Source organism: Sturnira hondurensis, unplaced genomic scaffold (genome assembly GCF_014824575.4).
Source record: "Sturnira hondurensis isolate 20B ecotype Veracruz unplaced genomic scaffold, ASM1482457v3 Scaffold0021214, whole genome shotgun sequence".
In the NCBI taxonomy this organism is placed as follows: domain Eukaryota; kingdom Metazoa; phylum Chordata; class Mammalia; order Chiroptera; family Phyllostomidae; genus Sturnira; species Sturnira hondurensis.
The window spans coordinates 5972477-5992006 of record NW_028093845.1 but is presented as its reverse complement, the minus strand read 5'-3'; the positions used below and the strand labels follow the sequence as shown (position 1 = coordinate 5992006).

The 19530-nt window shown below is 39.4% G+C and overlaps 1 protein-coding gene across 5 annotated transcripts in view; it reads left to right on the top strand.

Annotated features, from left to right (window-relative positions):
- EGF (epidermal growth factor) overlaps positions 1-19530 on the top strand; it is a 95710-nt gene that overhangs the window by 43715 nt on the left and 32465 nt on the right. For all 5 annotated transcript variants that reach the window (XM_037031831.1, XM_037031832.1, XM_037031830.1 and 2 more), the window contains 8 exons: positions 2618-2743; positions 3936-4058; positions 7979-8101; positions 9006-9131; positions 10247-10383; positions 12313-12461; positions 16119-16223; positions 17680-17903. In XM_037031831.1, coding sequence (XP_036887726.1) covers positions 2618-2743; positions 3936-4058; positions 7979-8101; positions 9006-9131; positions 10247-10383; positions 12313-12461; positions 16119-16223; positions 17680-17903 — 1113 coding nt within the window. The remainder of the gene's footprint in view (positions 1-2617; positions 2744-3935; positions 4059-7978; positions 8102-9005; positions 9132-10246; positions 10384-12312; positions 12462-16118; positions 16224-17679; positions 17904-19530) is intronic.

Genomic DNA, 19530 nt, shown 5'->3' with positions numbered 1-19530 from the left:
TTAAAGTGTTTACTGTCTGAATTCAGGTCACATCATCAGCACATTCGGAGGAAAATAGTGATTGCTTTCCTGCCTATGCTCATCTTTGGAGAGTGATGTATGTTATTAATAAGATCATTAAAACCATCAGCAGCATGGTACAGTGGAAAGGGTACTGGGCTAGCATAGTCTGACTGTCTGTTTGAGTTCTATCTCTAAGGTGGACTGGACATTGAACGAGAAACCAAACAAAGGAGTTAGGTTGCAGGTGGCAGGTTTTTGTGCATGTGCTCCAGGTGTCTGCAGTACACCTGTTGTACAAGGCACCATGCTAAGTGGGACTATCAATGTGAATGGAGGAATTAAAAAAAAAGAAAAGGGAAAGAAAAAAATATGAATGGAATATATGCATATGCCTTATTCTCAGAATTTTACTCATTAATGGAAAAAAGGTGAATATACATAATTGTGATGATGCTGGTGACAATGGTGATGATAATAAAAACACACGTAAGGGGAAGAGATGGTAAAACAGTATCACCCTCCCCCAAAATGTTGGATCTGGATGAAGAAAAGAGGGTTTCCTGTACCCTAGATACTAATTATTTTCTTCATTAGTCAGTTTGAATCTCCATTAACATACCATAAACAGTAATTAAAGTTTGAGAATCTTTACAGGTATAAATTTAGCGGAATGCACTACAGACATCTGATTCTGTATGGAACCATTAAAAAACATTTTCTTAAGTGAGAGATCTCAAACAGTATCTACTTCAGTGCTTTAATTTCATGAATTAGGGAACTGAGGTCAAAAAGAAAAGTCATTCAATGTAAAGGGTGGAGCCAAGGAAGAACTCGGTTTTCCTGATTCTTAATCCAGTGGTCATCCAGGACGCTGGGTTTGGAAAGATTTTTATAAGGGATATTTACAGGAAGCATAAAAGTTCAATTTTTTGTTGCTTCATGAAAGCAATTGTACTTTGGTGCCACCAAAAGTCCAAATCAGACTTCCTGGATTTTTGTCATTGTTTACTTGAAAGCATTTTTAAAAATTAAAGTTAAAGTTAAAATTGTGTGTTTTTTTAAAAAAGAAATTTGCAGTGGGTACATTTTGTCTCCAATAAATTTACAAATTTCTAATTTTAGTCATTTACTGTAAATTTTGGGGTTATTTTTAATTTTGCTTACTTACAACTTTAATATTTGAAACCTGTGGGAACATGGAAAACAATAATTCATAATTATTGACACAAAAAACATGGACAGGAAGCAAAATTTTGGAATCAATATCCCAAAACACTCTTCAGTATAAATCTTAACTTATTTAGTAGGTCTTATTGCAACACTATTGAATAATGGGAAAAATTGATTGTGGATTTAATTGTGTAAAGAGATCTGAATAAACACGTTTAAAATAAGTAAGGAAGTAACACAGACTAGGTACAAGGAGGTAATGGTAACTGAGATGAAGGAGAGACGTTTCATTAGAACATTAGATTGTTTCCAAGAGCGTGGTGAGAAGATTCCCAGCGTAAGAATCACTCCAAAACTGTGAAAAATGCAGATTCCTGGGCCATTCCCTCGACTCACCAATCGGAATCTCTAAGGTGTGACATACCCTTCAGGTGGTCTCAGTGCACTCTAGGGGCATTTTCAAGGGGCAGGAGTATGTTTCTACTGTGTCATCCTGGTATTGGTGAAGAGAGGTGTTTAATGATTTAAAGCAGAAGGAAACAGAGTCAGAGTGAGGAGACATTTACAAGTGATTAAACAGAGACGTAAGTCAGGACTGGTCTCCACCCCTTGCTCTACTGTGCTCAGGCTCTTGCTGGTTTGTTTCTTGCGCCTTTGACAGCAAGGCTGTTTTCAGCAGCCCTGCCCCCTAGGTGTGTGGTTCTTCTCCTGATTCACAGGTTCTCACTGACCTCAGCCATGTATGAACCAGGGTCCATGACACCCATCTTCTTCCCTCGAAGTCACCCCTTGCCAGAGCTCTGGCCTCCATTACTACCTGCATCCTGGAATCTGCCCTCAGATTCAAGCTTATCTCAGTACTTTTCAGAGCATTTTTGCAAAGGTTTTGTCATTGTTAAAAATGCAAAGAGTAAGGAGTGCAATTTGAACAGAGATATACGTGTTACTAGATTAGCCCTTGACTCTGGCTCTGATAATCAAAGATATCACATTGGCCACATTGGTCACATTTGTTGTTCATTGTATTTGGCTAATTCAGCCCAAGAACCTTCCTCATTAAGCAGATTTTACTGTGTACTCTGGGCTATTCTGTAAAACATGGAATGCTGGAAGCAATAAACTCAGACATTTGAGATAACACATATCACACTGATATTTATTAATTTTGAAAGATGTTCTTGAAATAATGATCCTAAAAACAGCTAAATATATAGATTTGACCCATAAATATTACAGTTAAGAAAAGATATTCTTTTACAATTAGAAATACAAATGGGTTTTGGAACGCTGTGGAATCTATCGACAGCGATCTGACCCTAGAGCGGTGGGCTCCCTGCTACTGTCGCAAGGAGAATGGCCTTCTTAAGAACCATGGTGGAACCGTGCATTTTCTCCTGTCAAAAAAAACACACTTCTACTTCAAATAAACCTTCTTCTTTTCTAGATCAGAAACTCTGCAAACTGAGGAAAAGCAACTGTAGAGACAACGTGTGCCGGCAAGACCCAAAGTCCCATTTGTGCACGTGTGCGGAGGGATATGCTTTAAGCCAGGACGGAAAGTACTGTGAAGGTAAGGTGCGGATGGCTCTCTGAAGCAATGACCGCAGCTGCTCTTCAGTGGGCCATCCAGAGCCTTAATGTGAAAGCAGTATTTCTCCCCACATTTTGTATCCAGAAAACAATTTTATCCACCCTCCCCCAATGTTTTTAGTGTGGCCCCTAATGGGGACCTGGCCTGAAACCTAGGCATGTGTCCTAGACTGGGAATCAAACGAGCAGCCCTTTGGTTTACAGGCCAGCACTCAATTCACTGAGCCACACCAACCAGCCCTGTTGCCCCTGTTTTAAAAGCCTTTGTAATACTTTCAGGTCTTTTTTATATCTTCTGCTTCTAGATCAACCACTTTCAGAGGCTACTCAGAGGTTAACATTTACAGGGTTTCTCTGAGTGGACTCCATGGACCTCCATGGGTTTGACTGTGTGTAAAATGTCAGGGTTTTCAAATATTTTAGAGAAGTAGTTCCATAGCTGTCAATATTCTCAAAGAGTATGCAACTCCACATCTTATCCCATGGAGGTCCAGTGAGAATCTGGAGTTATTGGGAAGCAGGCTGGCCATCAGGGCTCCTCCTATTTGAGACTCCAGGCCACATTTAATGAACCCAGGATGAACATCGGTCCTTTCTCCAGTGAGCTACTGATGACAAGAATCCAGGGGTGAGACATTAGGTAAATGTGACACTTACATGTTAAGTATAGTCCACTGCTTACCTGGGACTAATCTGAGGGAGCCATCCCATAGAACAGTGACCTCAAAGGCTGGGTCCCAGCCCGAAGGAAGCTGCTGAGTGTACGCACCTTCAGGTGAGGTCTCCTGTCAGCTTTGAGAGGCCGAATGTTCTACTCAGGCTCTGTCAGCAGAGCAGGAACGTTCTATTCTTGTCAAGAACTGTCAACAGTTCTTCCTTAGCTGGCTTTAAGTTGCTGTATCTTGGGAAATTGTACTATTTTCAGGGGAAATTGTACTATTGTTTTCTCAAGGGTAATTCTATATTTGAAAGTTTAAACTATGACAGAATAAAAATGACTTTCACGGTAATTGAACTGACTTACTCTCACCCTTTGCTAGAGGAGCAAACAGAGCTTTTCCATGGTCAGGTACAGAGGATATAAGTGAGAACTATTTGAGGCCGACTTATTAAGGAGACGACAGTTTATTTTCAAAAGTAACCATCTGTGTTCTGCTGTTGTCGTTGTGTAGATGTCAATGAATGTGCCTTTTGGAATCATGGCTGTACTCTTGGGTGTGAAAACATCGCTGGATCCTATTATTGCACATGCCCTGTAGGGTTTGTTCTGCTTCCTGATGGGAAACGGTGTCACCGTAAGTCACAAGTATTTATTGTGTTATTTCCTTCATGTTCACTGACGTATCTGAGGTGCTTTGGTCTGGATTAATGGTCCTGGATCAGTATGCATCAGAGTTGCCATAGAGTTTTATTTTGTGTTTGTTATTTTTTAAACATGAATGACTGGACTGGACCCCAGACCTTTTAAATCAAAAGCTCCAAGGTTGGGAAACAAGTTTCTCTATCCATTTTTTATGATATTTTACTATACAGGGTAGAGCAAAAGTAGGTATACATCTGTTCTTACAGAAAATAATACAGCCTTGACTGGTGTGCCTCCATTGTTGAGGATAAATGTTTTCTAGTTTTTCAGGTAGACACCCAAAAGACGGATTGCTGGATCTTATTGTAACTCTATTTTTACTTTTTTGAGGCATTGCTATACTGTCTTCTATAGTTGTTGTGCCAGTTAACATTCCTACCAGCAGTGAAAGAGGGTTCATTCTTCCCTACAACCTCTCCAGCACTTACTACTGTCTTGTTGATAATAGCCACTCCAACAGGTAGTTTTGATTAGCATTTCCCTAATAGTTAGTGAGGTTGAACATCTTCCCATATATCTGATAGCCACTTGTATGTCTTCTTGGGAGAGGTGTTTGTTCAGATCTCTGACCATTTTTCAATTGGATTGTTTGTTTCTTTGGCACTGAGTCGTATGAGTTCTTTATATATTTTGGATATTAACTCCTTGTCTGTGCTATTGTTTGCAAATAACAGCTGCCATTCAGTTGATTGCTTTTTTGTTTTGTTGTCAGTTTGTTTTGCTGTGCAGAAGAAGCCTTTTAGTTTGACACAGTCCCATTCATTTACTTTTGCCCTTACTGTCCTTGCCTTTGGGGTCAAATTCATAAAATGTCCCCTACAACCAAGGTCCATAAGTTTAGTAGCTATGTTTCTTTGTGTACTATACTATGTCAGATCTTATATATAAGTCTTTGAATCATTTTGAATTAGTTTTTTGCACAAGGGGACAAACTGTAATCTAGTTTCATTTTTTTGCATGTGGCTTTCCAATTTTCCCAACACCATTTGTTGAAGAGACTTTCTTTTCTCTGTTAGGTGGTTTTGGCTTTTCACTTTTTATAAAGAGTTGGAGGTGAGTTGACTCCAGGGACTTTTTGTCTTCTTTTCAGTCACCACCTTCCTTCCTTCGGTGCAGGACTTCCACCAACCGAAGGCAGGCTGCCAAGATGGCTAGTGGGCGGGGCAAGAAAGAGCCCAGCTGTCTCTCAGGGATGATTGTAGCAGCCATTACCAATCACTTCCTAGATCCATTATTTCTTTTTCTTTCTGAAGATTTTATTTATCTTTAGAGAGAGGGGAAAGGATGGAGAAAGATAGGGAAACATCAGTCTGCTGCCTCTCATACATGCCCCATCCAGGGACTGAACCCACAACCCAGGCATGTGCTGTGACTGGGAGTAGAAACAGCAACCCTTTGCTTTGAGGGATGGTCCCCTGCCAAATGCACCACCCTAGTCAGGGCTAGATTCCTTATTTCATCAAGCATTTTCAAGTGGTGATAGCTAGTTCTAATATTAACTCATAATTATTCATTGAAATACCTTTTTAAAGAAAAGTTTCAATAACTATTTGGTTACTGTAAGATACAATTCGTACAGTTAAGATAGGATAAATATTGGATTTGCAACACTTTTGATGTGTTTCCACCCATTGTGGTTGTTATCCTCACTGCTGGGCAAACCGTTTCCTTTTGTCCAGTGGGAGCTTCCGAAAATGGGTTCCTGACCCCAGTAGTCTTTGATAGTTTCCTTTGTATCTGTAGCACATATTTTCCAGGTTTGTCTTCTATATTCTATGTCCTAGACCCGAATTTAGCAACCTCTGAAGGTACAGTCCTTCCCTTACATAAGAAATTGTATTTAGAGAATATAATCTACTACTATCATTGTTTCTAAGTGTTTTTGGAATCAGAGCTAGGAATGCACTGTTGTTTTTTAAGTGTGTTATGAGTTTATATGAATATTTTCAACTCAAATTTAGAATTACACACTCAGTTACCTTCTTACAGAATTCTTATAGAATATACGAGTCTAGCTAAGTAGAAAGGAAAAACTAAGTTGAAATGTAAATGATGTATATTGTCTAGACCTGCTTCAGAGATGACGGAACATAGGTCAATCTCGGTCTCATATGTGCTTATAAAATCAGTCACATAAAAATGGACAAATGGTCATGAATTTCTTGGAAATTACCTATTACCTTTGTGCCTGTCTTTGGTACTTGCCCTTCTTCTAAAACCATGTAGTTTACCTGTTGGCAAATACACTCAGGTTGTGGTGTTATATGTCATGGAGTCCACTGTGTGCCAAGCATGACACACACAATCTTACTTGATTGTCCAACTTCTAGAACATCTATAGTGTATATTTTACATTATAATGTTTGATTTACTTGGAATTTACATTGTTGTATACTGTAGAATAAGAATTTAACTTTTGCCCTAAGTCATTACTTGGTTATTTGTCTACCATTTATTGGATCATCTTTTTTTAAAAAAAATATTTATTTATCTTTAGAGGGGAAGGGAAGGAGAGAGGGAGAGAAATATCAATGTATGGTTGCCTCTTGTGCATCCCCTGCTGGGAACTGGCCTGCAACCTTGATATATGCCCTGACTGGGAATAGAACCAGGCTTCTCTGGTTCGCAGGCCTGCACTCAATCCACTGAGCTACACCAGCCAGGGCTGGATCATCTTTCACATGCTCAATGATTTAAAATATTGGGTTGGCAAACAGTCAATCCAACATTTATTTTTTTTTCTGTAAAATAAGAGGCACATTTTTCATTTCACCAAGAACTTTGTTGATTTGGATATTTTAAGTTTATCATCTATCTGCCGCTATTGGCTTCTTAGTCTGTAGAGGCCGGGGGTGCTGCTAAACATCTTCCAGTGAATCAGACAGCCTCACAGTGAAGAATTATTTGGCCAAAATGTCAATAGTACCAAGAAACTTCACAAACCACTTTTAACACGTTTGGTCAGTCACAGCACCTTCTCCATACACTGCACAAATCTTTTTGTGTGTTTCAGTTGCATTTTTACCTTTCTCAAAATAATAAAGCATAATATGCTGAAATTGTTGCATATCTTCTTCCATCTTCAATATTAAAATGCCTGCATGAAAATCCACCAATTATGATGTTTTTTTATAATGCACACTGATATGACAGGTGTCACAGTACAATCTACCAAAGTTGTTAAGTTGTTTCAAATGAAGTTAAAGACACTTAGGCACTACTAGAGCCATTGTATGGAAAAAACATAATGAACTTTTCAGCCAATACAATACTTCAATCATATGCTATATTCTTATGTGTACTTGAGTCTTTTCTAAAATAAGTTTACTATTTGGTTCTAATATCCTTTCTGTCTCTTCCTGTATTCATTACCCACTACTTTAATTATTGTTTCTTTATGATACATTTTGATATTTGTTGAGAGCCTCCTATTCTCTTCTGACACCTCACCAGTTATACAATATTCTTAGTTTTCTCTATACATACAGTTTGTTTTCCAGATGAACTTGAGAATCATTCCCTCAAGTTCCATTTAAAATATTTTGGAATTCTGATGACTAATAACTTTAAAAATATTATCTGACATAAAAGAAACTTAGAGGAAACTAGAATCATTTTCTAAAATTAGAGATTTTTTTAAATGTTTTTTAGATTTGAAATTTTTTCTTTCTGAAAGAAAGATATCTGATATCTTTTCTGAAAGATTTCTGATATCTTCATTATCACAGTAATTCATAAATGTTTAATTTTTACTTACTATTTTTAGGGTATAATATTTTAGTGGCAACTAAATTTACTCAGTTTCTGCAATCTGATTGAACATTAATCTTGACCTTATTCTTTGTTAATTAGAATTTATTTCCTGTCCAAGCAATGCATCTGAATGCAGCCATGGCTGTGTTCTGACTTCAGATGGTCCAATGTGTTTCTGCCCAGAAGGCTCAGTGCTTGAGACAGATGGAAAAACATGTAGTGGTAAGTTTATTTACCATTTGTTTGTTTGAAAATATTTATTTTCTAAGTGACAACTAAAATTTGCATATTACTCGCAAAGAAGAATCGATTTTCTAACACTGCACATTGAAAGATATTTATGCAATGGATTAGCATAGATTTAAATGATATTTTGGGGTTTTGTTTGTTCATTTTGTTTTGATTTTAAATAGCACAGTGTGAAGATTATGAGACAGGACTTTGAAATCATACAACCTTGAGGGAGCATTCCCAGTTACTGGCAGTGTTATTTTGGACTAGTCACTGCTCTCTCTTGGTCTCAGTTGCTTGTCTGTAGAGGTTAATGATACCTGCCTCCTGGATTTGTAGCCAGGATTAAGCAGATTGCAGAAGCAAAGTGCTTAGCCTGCTCCTCGCACCTCTAAATACCTCTTTTCTTTTATCTTCATAGACTTAAGCGTGTGAAGGGATAGACGTAACTGTAAATTAGCAGAAGACTTATGTGTGGCTTTTTAAAAAATAAAAACAAAGAAAGCAAAAGAAGTCAAGAGGCCAAAAATGTGAGAAAGAAAAATATATTACTTACTAGGAAAAATTAGACCAATTGCCGAACTCATCAAAATGTATTTCATATTCCAGCCAGCTGCCAAAGCTCATATTCTTCAACTCAGTGGTGGAACAAGAGGACAAGGGCCATTGGGGTGTGAAGGGTTAAATTCAAGATGTTAGGTTACAGGGGAGTGGGGATATAGTGACATTTTTCTTCTAATCTCTGAAAAACAATTTGATTGCAGCAGTATGAATGACTGTGGAAGTGTTTTTAAAAGTTAACATATACTTGGTTCACCTCAATATTCTGATAGATAATTGTATTTTTGAATGCTATAACATCATCACCTAGCATCACTACCTAACTTTTTTGTAGGCTGTTCATCACCTGATAATGGGGGATGTAGCCAGCTCTGCCTTGCTCTCAGCCCCATATCCTGGGAATGTGGTTGCCTTCCTGGGTATGACCTGCAACCGGACAGAAAAAGCTGTGCAGCTTCAGGTTGGTGCTGTGGACGTTTGTGTGTGTCTCTGCAAAAGTGTGAAAAGATAACATTGCATTTAGAAAGATAGATACTTAAATTGCTTTTGGCCTCTGGATAGAATGTCTGATTTTTTTTAATTTTTGAAAATGAAAAACAAATTGCATTATAAGTATAAATAGGATATATAATAATTATATAAATAATAATCATGTTTTTGAGGAATATTCAGAAGTTAATTAGCATTCAGCAAAGACTTGCTATAACATCAAGTGTGGTATTCCAGTATGTGTGAAAGTCATAACCAGAATAGATTTCAACACTTTATAGTTAAGAGGAACTGAATAAATATTTGTTGATTGATTTGACTTTCAATTCTCCAGTAAATGTAATAATAATAATACTTCAACAAATTTTGTTTATTTTTCGTGTCAAAATTTAACATGAAGTTGTATCCTTCAACTATTTTTTCATCTGCTGATGCTATATCTCTTGTGTCCTCAACAGCCTTGGAAATCCTAGATTTATACCAAATTGATTTCATCTCTTCTGACATTTCATCATGCTTGTAATCTGGGATAGCATTAACATAATGATGAGCCTGCAGAGCTCGCCTTAGCCAGAGCTCAATACTCTGAACTTCCCAGAGCCTTAGTTAATATTGCATAATCTGAGCTCTGGAAATGAACAAGGGTCTTGTTATTAACTCAAATAATCATGCTTCCCTTTTAGAAGTGCTCAACCCAGAGAAGGGTATTTATTTGGACATGAATTAATACAATCTGCTAATGTTAGCATGTTTCAGTAGGTGTGAATCAGGGAGATTACAGTACTAAAGCATCTATCGTTTAGTTCTGGTGTTTGTGATTTAGTGCTGGCTCTTTCTCTGAGTAATTTGCATTTTAAAAGCAGGTCTCTAGACAGGGAGGAATCCAGTGATGACATTCTGGCACCATGTTACCTCACGGAAGAGAGATTCTTGTTGCCTGTCTTAACCTACACACACTGGTGGGAAAGTAAGGAAACAACTACTGCAGACATTAAGGAAGAGGGCACAATGAAAGGGAAGAGTCACAGTGTCTCTTGGCTTTCAAGGCATATTTTAAATGGAGCCATGTTTGACTTTGGTTATCAGGACCACAACCGTTTTTGCTGTTTGCCAATTCTCAAGATATTCGACACATGCATTTTGATGGAACAGACTATGTATCCCTGCTCAGCCAGCAAATGGGAGCAGTTTTTGCCCTCGATCATGACCCTGTGGAAAATAAGGTATGACTTTGTCACTGGAACAGATGTGGCTATGCTTTAAGAATAGAGTAGAGAATTTTTTCTTAACAGATGACCTGGGTTACTTGAAAATCCTCTGCGAGGCTCAAAACGCTGAGGCACAGAAAAATTTAAATATAGACATTGAAACATCATTTGAGAAATGTAAAGGATTTTCTGTTATCATAACCCTGGTTCTTGATGTGATTCAGCCATTTTACTGGAGATGATTGAGCAGGATGTCAAGTTTAGTTTTGTTTCTGGACACAGTGATGGGAGCTGGTCCAGTGCCGTACATAGAGTGAGAAGCCCATAAATAGGGAAGAGTGGGAGGTAGGGGCGGGGCTTAGGAAGTACGAGTTAGTAATTTGCATTTGATATATGTCATTGCAGTTTTTGTATAAAACTTAGAATATATCTAAGTTTAGATATATCTTAGAATATAAAACTGATATATCTCATGCAGTTTTTGTATAAAACTTAGAATTTTTATACTTTGAACCCAATCAGCTGACCATATGATCTTTGTTAGTTTTAGAAGCTGTAGAATGTACTTAAATAACATGTTATAGCATCTTTTGGGGATTTGTCACCCATATTTATAAATGTACATAGTTATTAATATCCCTCCATAATTATTCAGTTATTACTAGATTAATTCTTAGAATTTTAAACTTTGTGCTTTTGTTTTTTCCTGATTTGAAGCAACTGGTAAATGGCCAGAAATGAAGGAAGAAAACTGATTCTGTGTTTAATTGGTATAAGTAATGGCCAACTATAATTACTTTTGCAAATAGAAGTTGAGTCATTAAACACTAGTGATCGATTCATCTTTCCTTTCCCTGAGCTGAATCTATACCACTCCATGGAAGAATTATATTAACAGAAAAAAATAATTAATAGAAAAAATCAGTTCAAGATTCACTTATTACCAAACCAGTCTTTTCCCTGCACAGTATTTTTACAACTAGGTGAATAAAAGGTCCTAGAATGAACTTTAAGTTGTATGGCAGTTTTTAATTTTTCTGGTTAATGCTCTTATTTTCTTGCTTTTCAAACCATGGTCTTTTGGACAATATCCAATATGGATTAATTAAAATGCAATTAGGTAAGAGATAAAAAAACTTTAGCAAATATTTAGCCTAACTCATACATTGAGTTAACTCCACTTTTTACAGTTGACAAAATTGAGGTTCAGTGACTTGGCAAGGCAATGGAACAAGTGAGTGGTAAAACTGGGAGGAGCTGTGTCCCTTGACTTCAGTGCAGCAGAGTGCGGGGGGCTGTGCAGGGAGCACGCAGCCCGGCGTGTGGTTCCCATTGAACCGAAAGCCGTGGCTCCCTTTCAGGCTGTAGGAGCCTAAGAAGAGTTCAAGTACGATGGCTTTGTTATTGACCAGTGATCAAAGATGAATAAGTTCCCAGTCACAATAGAACTATATGCCAGGCACAGGGCTAAGGAGGTGTTGGTGTTGTTGTTGTTGCTGTTTTTGTTTTGTTTGCTTGTTTGTTTTGATTGTTGACACTCTCTCAGATGGTTCCCATTTCCCTCCTCCCCTTTGCCCTCTATACCAAGCCCCCAACCTCTGCCCCAGTCTTTACCACATTGTTGTCTGTGTCCCTACGCTGTGCATATGTGCATATATGTTCTTTGGCTAATCTCTCCCAGTGCCCCCCTAAGAAGTTGTATACGTGAAACTAGTGTACTTGGTATTATTGTGTCCATTTTACCAATGAGGAGACTGAGACTCTGAGACATCGACTAACTTGCTTAAGTTTATAAGTATCTGGGAAGCAGCACAGTTGAAGTTCAGTTGCATGTGTATCTATGTCCAAAGCCAAGCTCTTAACAATTCCACTGTATGATACTCACCCCATTTGTATATATCACATATTCATTTTTAAAACAAATAAATGTGTTCTCTTTTGTAGGTCTACTTTGCCCATACGGCCCTGAAGTGGATAGAGAGAGCCAATATGGATGGTTCCCAACGAGAAAGGCTTATCGAGGAAGCAGTGGAAGTTCCAGAAGGTCTTGCTGTGGACTGGATTGACCGTAAACTCTATTGGACAGACAGGGGGTATGCTCCTGTTAGCCATGTGGGATAGGAGGGATGGGGTAGGTAGTATCACTGGCTTCATCCTCCACTTGGAACACGGGAAAACACCCCGCACTTCCCCGCACGTGCTGTGAGAGCCCACTGCCCCGTTTTGGGAAGAGAGGGTGCTAACCACAGAGCACCTCACAGGGCAGTGTGAGAGATGCTCTGGGCTGGAGTGATATCTTCCCAGAGTCACTTAAAACCCTAAAGTGCAATGGTGGCCAACCTGAACATCTGGTACCCACGCCATTGTGTTAAGTTAAAAGAAAGGAGAGTTAATTAGCCTTTCACATCTGTGAAATCGGCCGTGCCAACCCAGAGGGAGAAGTCCCAGGAAACAGGTCTACATGCTTGCAGATAGGCTTTCTGTGTTTCAGAAGTGCTCTCTTGCTCTGGATAACCCTGGAAACAAGTGCATTTTTAAAAATGAGCCAGATGTATGATGTGATGTACAGTTATCAATAATATGGCATATCTATACCAGAGTGAGTATATTTTCACTCGTTCTGTTGTTCACTTAACCATACCTTCCTTCTTTTATTCTTCGGGTGTTTGCTTATTAACTGAAATGCTGCAGATACGGCACTAAGAACTTTATATCCATCATACCATCCAGTCCTCAAAAGATGTTTTTTCATCCCCAACTTAAAGATTGAAAAAACTGAGAATCAAAGAGGTAAAATAACTTTATCAAAGTCAAGCAGCCCACAAGTAGTGGATCTGGGATTTGAACTCAAGGACAACAACTTCCAAAGCTTATGCTTTTAATAATCACAGACAGGTACTGTTGATTGCAATGTGCTCCACCCAGAGTCATATAACAAATGAAAGTCGGCTTCAGTTGTAATAATGCTCAAGATTATAATAACAGCCTCCTCTGTGTGGAACTGACTTAAAAGGACATTTAAAAATGTCAGCTGTGCATAATAACAGAGCTTGTGCACAGCTGTCCTCAGGAGCATAAACGTTGATCAGGACAGCGGATCTCAGTCGCTGTCAACTCCTCTGAGGGTGCCGGGTCTCATCGTATTTCCCACACTTGCTTGGCACCTCTAATTTTCCTGGTGTTTGATTCACAGCACTGTGGGACCAACTGCTGAGGTGATGCCTTCAGGACATACACGGGCACCGCACCCCCAGAAGCAGTCCCTAGTTCACCGGTTTCAGTAATGACATGCCCTTCTTAAGTCCTCTTTCCTCCCAAAGGCAGCTGCTAAACGAAAACCTTTCATTTATCTGGAAATGAAAGGTTTATAGTTTGAAAACCTTGGTGTTAGCTAGAAATTGGATTTAAATAACTGAGATTCCAAGCTTGTGATATTAGGTTATATGGTAACTCGTAACCAGTAAAAGCACCAGAGTGGATGCTTCTAGTTTATATTGGCTTCAGAAAAGACAAGATTCAAATGAACACCTACCAACAGTAGGAAGGAGGCTAATTGATAATTTCACTGGCAATGCTACTATTTTGTCCTAAGGAATCCTGATTCCTAAAGTCAATTGCCCAGTAAAAAAGAATCAAGAGGGGGAAAAATATATTTATTCATTCTTTTGAGATAAAACTACCATGAGGTAAAAATCACTTTTCCAGTTTTCTGGATGGCCAACTCTTGCCCTGGAAGGGGTGTGGGTCGCAGAGGGTCCAGGTGACGTTGGCCCCAGTCGGGTCGCGGACACAAAGGGAAAGGTGTTCCACTGGATTTAGGTCGTGCTTGAACTCGGAGGAGCCCAGGGTGCACAGTCCTCTTGGCTTTCTCATTACCGACGCTGGAGGCTGAGGTTTGCTTTCTGGCTGGATCACGTAGATGCGCAGTGTGGTGCGAACAGCTCCAGAGTCAGGAGTTTGTGTGGGTCTCAGTTGCCATCACCTGACTCCTGCCCCAAACAGTGAGGGTTTAGAGATGATGTCACAGTGAGCACAGAGCCAACAGCCACAGGCAAGTCGCTCCCACCAGGGAGCAGGCACGGTGACAGTTGTGGCTGAGTGACTTTGACACATTGCATTCAAAAATACCTTCTACCCAGCAGTATCTTTCTGACAACCACTTTATCTGGGAATGAAATGATCTTTTAAAAGTGGCCCTGGAATATAAGTGGTTTAACAGTGATCCACTGCCCTGAACTGCAGGTTTGTAAAGCGTATTTGACCCAACACAGGTCCTGAGCTGTTTTACCTTCACCCCCCCTCCTTCCTGTAGCCTGTGGGGAGGAATCTATAAAACCCCTTCCTCACCCAGTGGCTAGAAACTACACTCCCACGAGTCACCTGCAGGAGGTCTCCTTAACATTTTGTAGAATAAGGCAGAGAGAATGGTCCTGCCTTGTGCTTCTGGGCAAGCCTGCCTTATGCAGACGTTATCTAGGAGAACAAGGGGGTAAGCCCTTCCCAGATGCTTGCTGAATGACTTCAAGATAGTTATATTTCCTCATTTGTAGCAAGGAAACAGGGCCAGCAGGCAGCTCACAAGAACAAGATAGGCCCTTCTCACATGTCTGTTGAATGGGTTAAAGATAGTTACACTTTCTAGTTTCAGTAGGGAAACGGGGAACTGGCAGCCCCTGGTGGGAGGGGGTGCTGCTCTGCCCCCTCTGCCTGTGGTCCCGGCGGCTCCAGAGGCTGCTCAGAAGCCCAGGTTGCCCCATCGGCCCAAGGCGGGGTCAGCTTCACAGGATAGAGGTTCACATTTGATTCCACTCAGTTTTCTCCATTTCACTGCTGCTGCCCAAGCTCAGTCACCATCATCTTGCCTGCTTTGTGCCCTCCACACTAATGCCACAGCAGACTTTCTAACACGAGATTTTGGCTATTCCACACTCGTCTAGGTCTCCCAGACTTGGCACCTGCTGAGGCCTCTGCTTAGGGTGCTCTTTCCCTGTCTGCTCACCTTCCCTCTCCCTCTCCTCTCCCTCCCCAGCTCTCCTGCTCAACTAGGAAGTCGATAAGGACAGAGACAGGCTATTTTGTTTCCAGCGCCTCAGCAGATCCCTGACATATAGAGTAGTGCTTGCTCGGTAAATATTTGTCTGATAATAAAGGGTTGTTTCACAAATAAATGGAAGCATTAGGAAACAAGAATTTCCTTCTCTGCCTGATCCCAGAGTTTTGTTTTTTTTAAATGTAAAGTTCAGCAAATAATAGCTCAGTACTCTCATTTTTCTAAGTGCCCTGTGGGAGAAAGTTGAAGTCAGCCTAAATTCCCCTCCTGCCCTTGTGCTGGCCCTCTCTGTGGCCCTGGGAGGGGTACTCTCTCTCCTCCCCAAGGTCTGTGACCAGGAGGCTGGCACCTTCTCCCTGCAGGATACCACTGACTCCAGAGGACATGGTGGGTTGTGAGCAGAAACGGGTGGTGGGATTTACACCACTGGCTTCGTCCCTGCGAGGACACCGACACCGTCCCCTCCTACCTTACCCGTTCACTGTGTGTTTTCATCACCTGGGGCCCATATGGGCATGTGGTAAAGATGGGCGTTTGGTCCTCCTGATCTGGGCATGAGTGAGTGCCTGCGCACACACCGCACAAGGGGGTAGTTCAGAATGCCTGTCTTTGCGTTCAGTGAGAAACAAGGAAATGGAGTACTTTTGTTTAAAAAAACAAAGTTAATGTAACAAGCCCCTTTATATGACATGCATTCTAGGAAATCTGTCATTGAAGGCAGTGATTTAAATGGAAAACATCGTGAAATAATCATTAAGGAGGACATCTCTCAGCCACGAGGAATCGCTGTTCATCCAATGGCCAAGTAGGTACCTGGGAAATTCGGACGCCCCTCAGCAGCCCTCACATTTGAAATGTTCATGTCCGAAATCTCTGCTAAGATCGCAGGTGGTCAGCGGAATCAGAAATGAAGAAAATCCACTAGATTTGTCCACATTTTCAGAAATGATGTGGCTACCATCCTATTTCCATTTTTAAATGTCTTTTCATTTTCTATTTTTATATGAAAATGTTATTGTCTAGACATCCTTTCATTTTATTCAGATTCAATTTCTTTCTGAAAAGAAAGGGGCTATAGTTTATTGACCAATTAGACCTAAGGCCAATAAGCTGCTTTCCTTAAAAAGCTACATTATTGCATTCTGAAGCAGTAGAAAACATTTAGATTGTATGATTTATTAATTCTACTCAGAAAATCATAAGATGAGTTCAAGTGATAGGTCATTTTTAGATTTAGACAAGAAAAAATAAAAATCATGAAAGATTAGAAGATTCTATGTTGTTCGATATGAATTAGTGACAAATGTTGATTTAGATTCAGAGAATTAAGGAGAATAACCAATTTCTTCCTACATTTTGAAAAACAAAGATAAAAATGAACTCTATTTTATTTATGATGGTCTATGAGAAATAATATATTGGTAGTAATTGCCCTGCCTGGTGTAGCTCAGTGGATTGAGTGCTAGCCTGCGGATCAGAAGGTCACTGGTTAGATTCCCAGTCAGGGCACATGCCTGGGTTTCGGGCCAGGTCCCCAGTAGGGGGCATGTGAGAGCCAACTACTCATTGATGTTTCACTCCCTCTCTTTCTCCCTCCCTTCCCCTCTCTAAAATAAATTAATAAAATCTTTAAAGAACAATAAAAAATACATATTGGTAATAAGTGATCATTGATACGGAGTTGGCCACATGATTGAAAGAGTGAGAGTATAACCATCTCTAAGCAGTCCAGAGAAAAGATATCGACCACAAAAAAACTGTTTCTCAGTACTGTTATAGGATGTGATATGCAGGCCTTAAAATTAACCAAGTTCATTGGGCACATTACATGAAACTGGATAATAGATAAATATGCTCTTTCCCTTATGTTGTAATTTTACACGTACAGTAAGTTTTACATTCACACAGCAGAGAGACAAACTAGCAAGATATCATTGCCTTTTGCAGCATGAAACACTAATTTAAGAGTATGCACTTGAATACATTTTTCAGTTAGTTATATTCTGCAGTGTTTTAAATTAATAGTTCATTTTTTATCAAATGACCTGAGCCTTAGTTCATCATTTCCTGTCCAAGATGGTCTACCTAGAAAAGATGAGCTTTTGCTTTGGGAAAATTATTTGTTCAACATACAGGGCTATACTTCTTTCTTCTATATTGCTTAGTTTATCCTAGAATGGTTTAAATTGATGTTCCCAATGATGAAAGAATGGGAGAATTTTTGTGCAAATTTTATTTGTTGTCTTCTTTCTTGATTAAAGGAGACTATTCTGGACTGACATGGGGATTAATCCACGAATTGAAAGTTCTTCCCTTCGAGGCGTTGGCCGACTGGTTATCGCCAGCTCTGGGCTGCTGTGGCCCAGTGGACTAACAATTGATTTCTTAACCGACAAGTTGTATTGGTGCGATGCCAAGCAGTCTGTGATTGAAATGGCCAATCTGGATGGTTCAAAACGCCAAAGACTTGCCCAGAATGATGTAGGTGAGGCTTTTGGATGGGGGATTCTTTATCTTGCCTGAGAGTTGATGAGTGTTAAATACAAAACGTGTTTATACATACACACACACACACACACACACGAGTATGCACACGCTCTTAACCATACAGCGAGACAGGAGTGGGGACAAACAGGCCGATAGACTTCTGCAGGGATTAATGAGCTCTGAGGGTTACCTGGACATTGAAATATTGGATAAAAATTATGATATATAATCACTTCTCTTTGACAAGTTTTCCAAAAATCAGAATGAAAATGTTAAAATATTTAAAACTTCTTGCCCACTGGTGTAGCTCAGTGGATTGAGCACGGGCCTGCGAACCACATGATCATGGTTCGATTTCCAGTCAGGGCACATGCCTGGGTTGCAGGCCAGTTCCCAGCAGGGGACTCACGAGAGGCAACTGTACATTGATGTTTCTCTCCTTCTCTACTTCCCTTCCTCTCTAAAGATAAATAAAACCTTTAAAAAAAAACTTCTTTAAGAATAAGAACTTGATTCAGTTTTTATCTTTAGAAAATGTCATTTTTACAACAGTGATATATCACCTTCAGAGATTAGTGAATAGCTATTGATCACATGTGCAAAGATTAATATAGTTTTCCTCCTTATATAGTTTCAGATTTTACATAGGTTATCATGTGTGTATTTTCTTAAATATACTGTAGCTATGGTAACTGTTTAAAAAGAAGTACAAATGGCTCTGAGATTCACTGAAAGACTCATTTTCGCCTCAGGGAATCTGCAAAAACATTTGAACTGGGCCATGTGATAAATTGATGGTGATAAAAGTGTGTCATTTGAAATAAGGCTGCAAAAATTGGTATTTGTATGTTAGTTTTGCCAAGATACGTGGATGGACTTCATCCTGAATGCATTAGAGCGCCATCACATATCCTTGAGCAGGAAATATATATAAGGTTGGTATTTCAGGACAACCACTTAGGTTTTCCACAGTGTGAGAGTCGGACTGGAAATCTGGAGAGAAGGAAATTATTTAGGAAACTACGAAGTTGTCCAGACAACAGCTAGTGAAGGCCTGAGCTGGAATATCACCATTTAACAGTAAAATGGAGAGCTAGAATATTTTTTTAAAAATCACTGTGAATAAAAAAATTGAGAGCATTTACTAACAAATTGGAGATAGAAATGAGGGCCAAGGAGATGTTAAAGATGCTTTGGAGCTTTACAAACTGGTTGCTTGGGAAGATGAAACACATGGTTTCTTTTTTGAGGAACAAGCTAACAAGCTAATAATATGTATAAAATATTTATTTTGCCCACTCTCTGATTTTAGAGCTAGTGAATTTCTAGATTTGTATTATACATTAAGTAGATCAAGATAAGTACAACTGAAAATTTTACATACTTTTAATTTTCCTTAAAAATTAAAGAGATGCTTCACAATAAGCCATAAGCACGTGTACAATTCTAGACTTTACTCATCCACGTACATAACAGGTATTTATTGAGTCATTGTGGGAAGCTGATATCAATGGAGAGCTACACAAATGTTGTTTCTGTGAAGCCATGGGTCTATTTCAAAGTTTCATCTGCCAGATAAATGTGAAATTGTAGCTTTGATATATGAGTGCCCTAAAGGATATGAA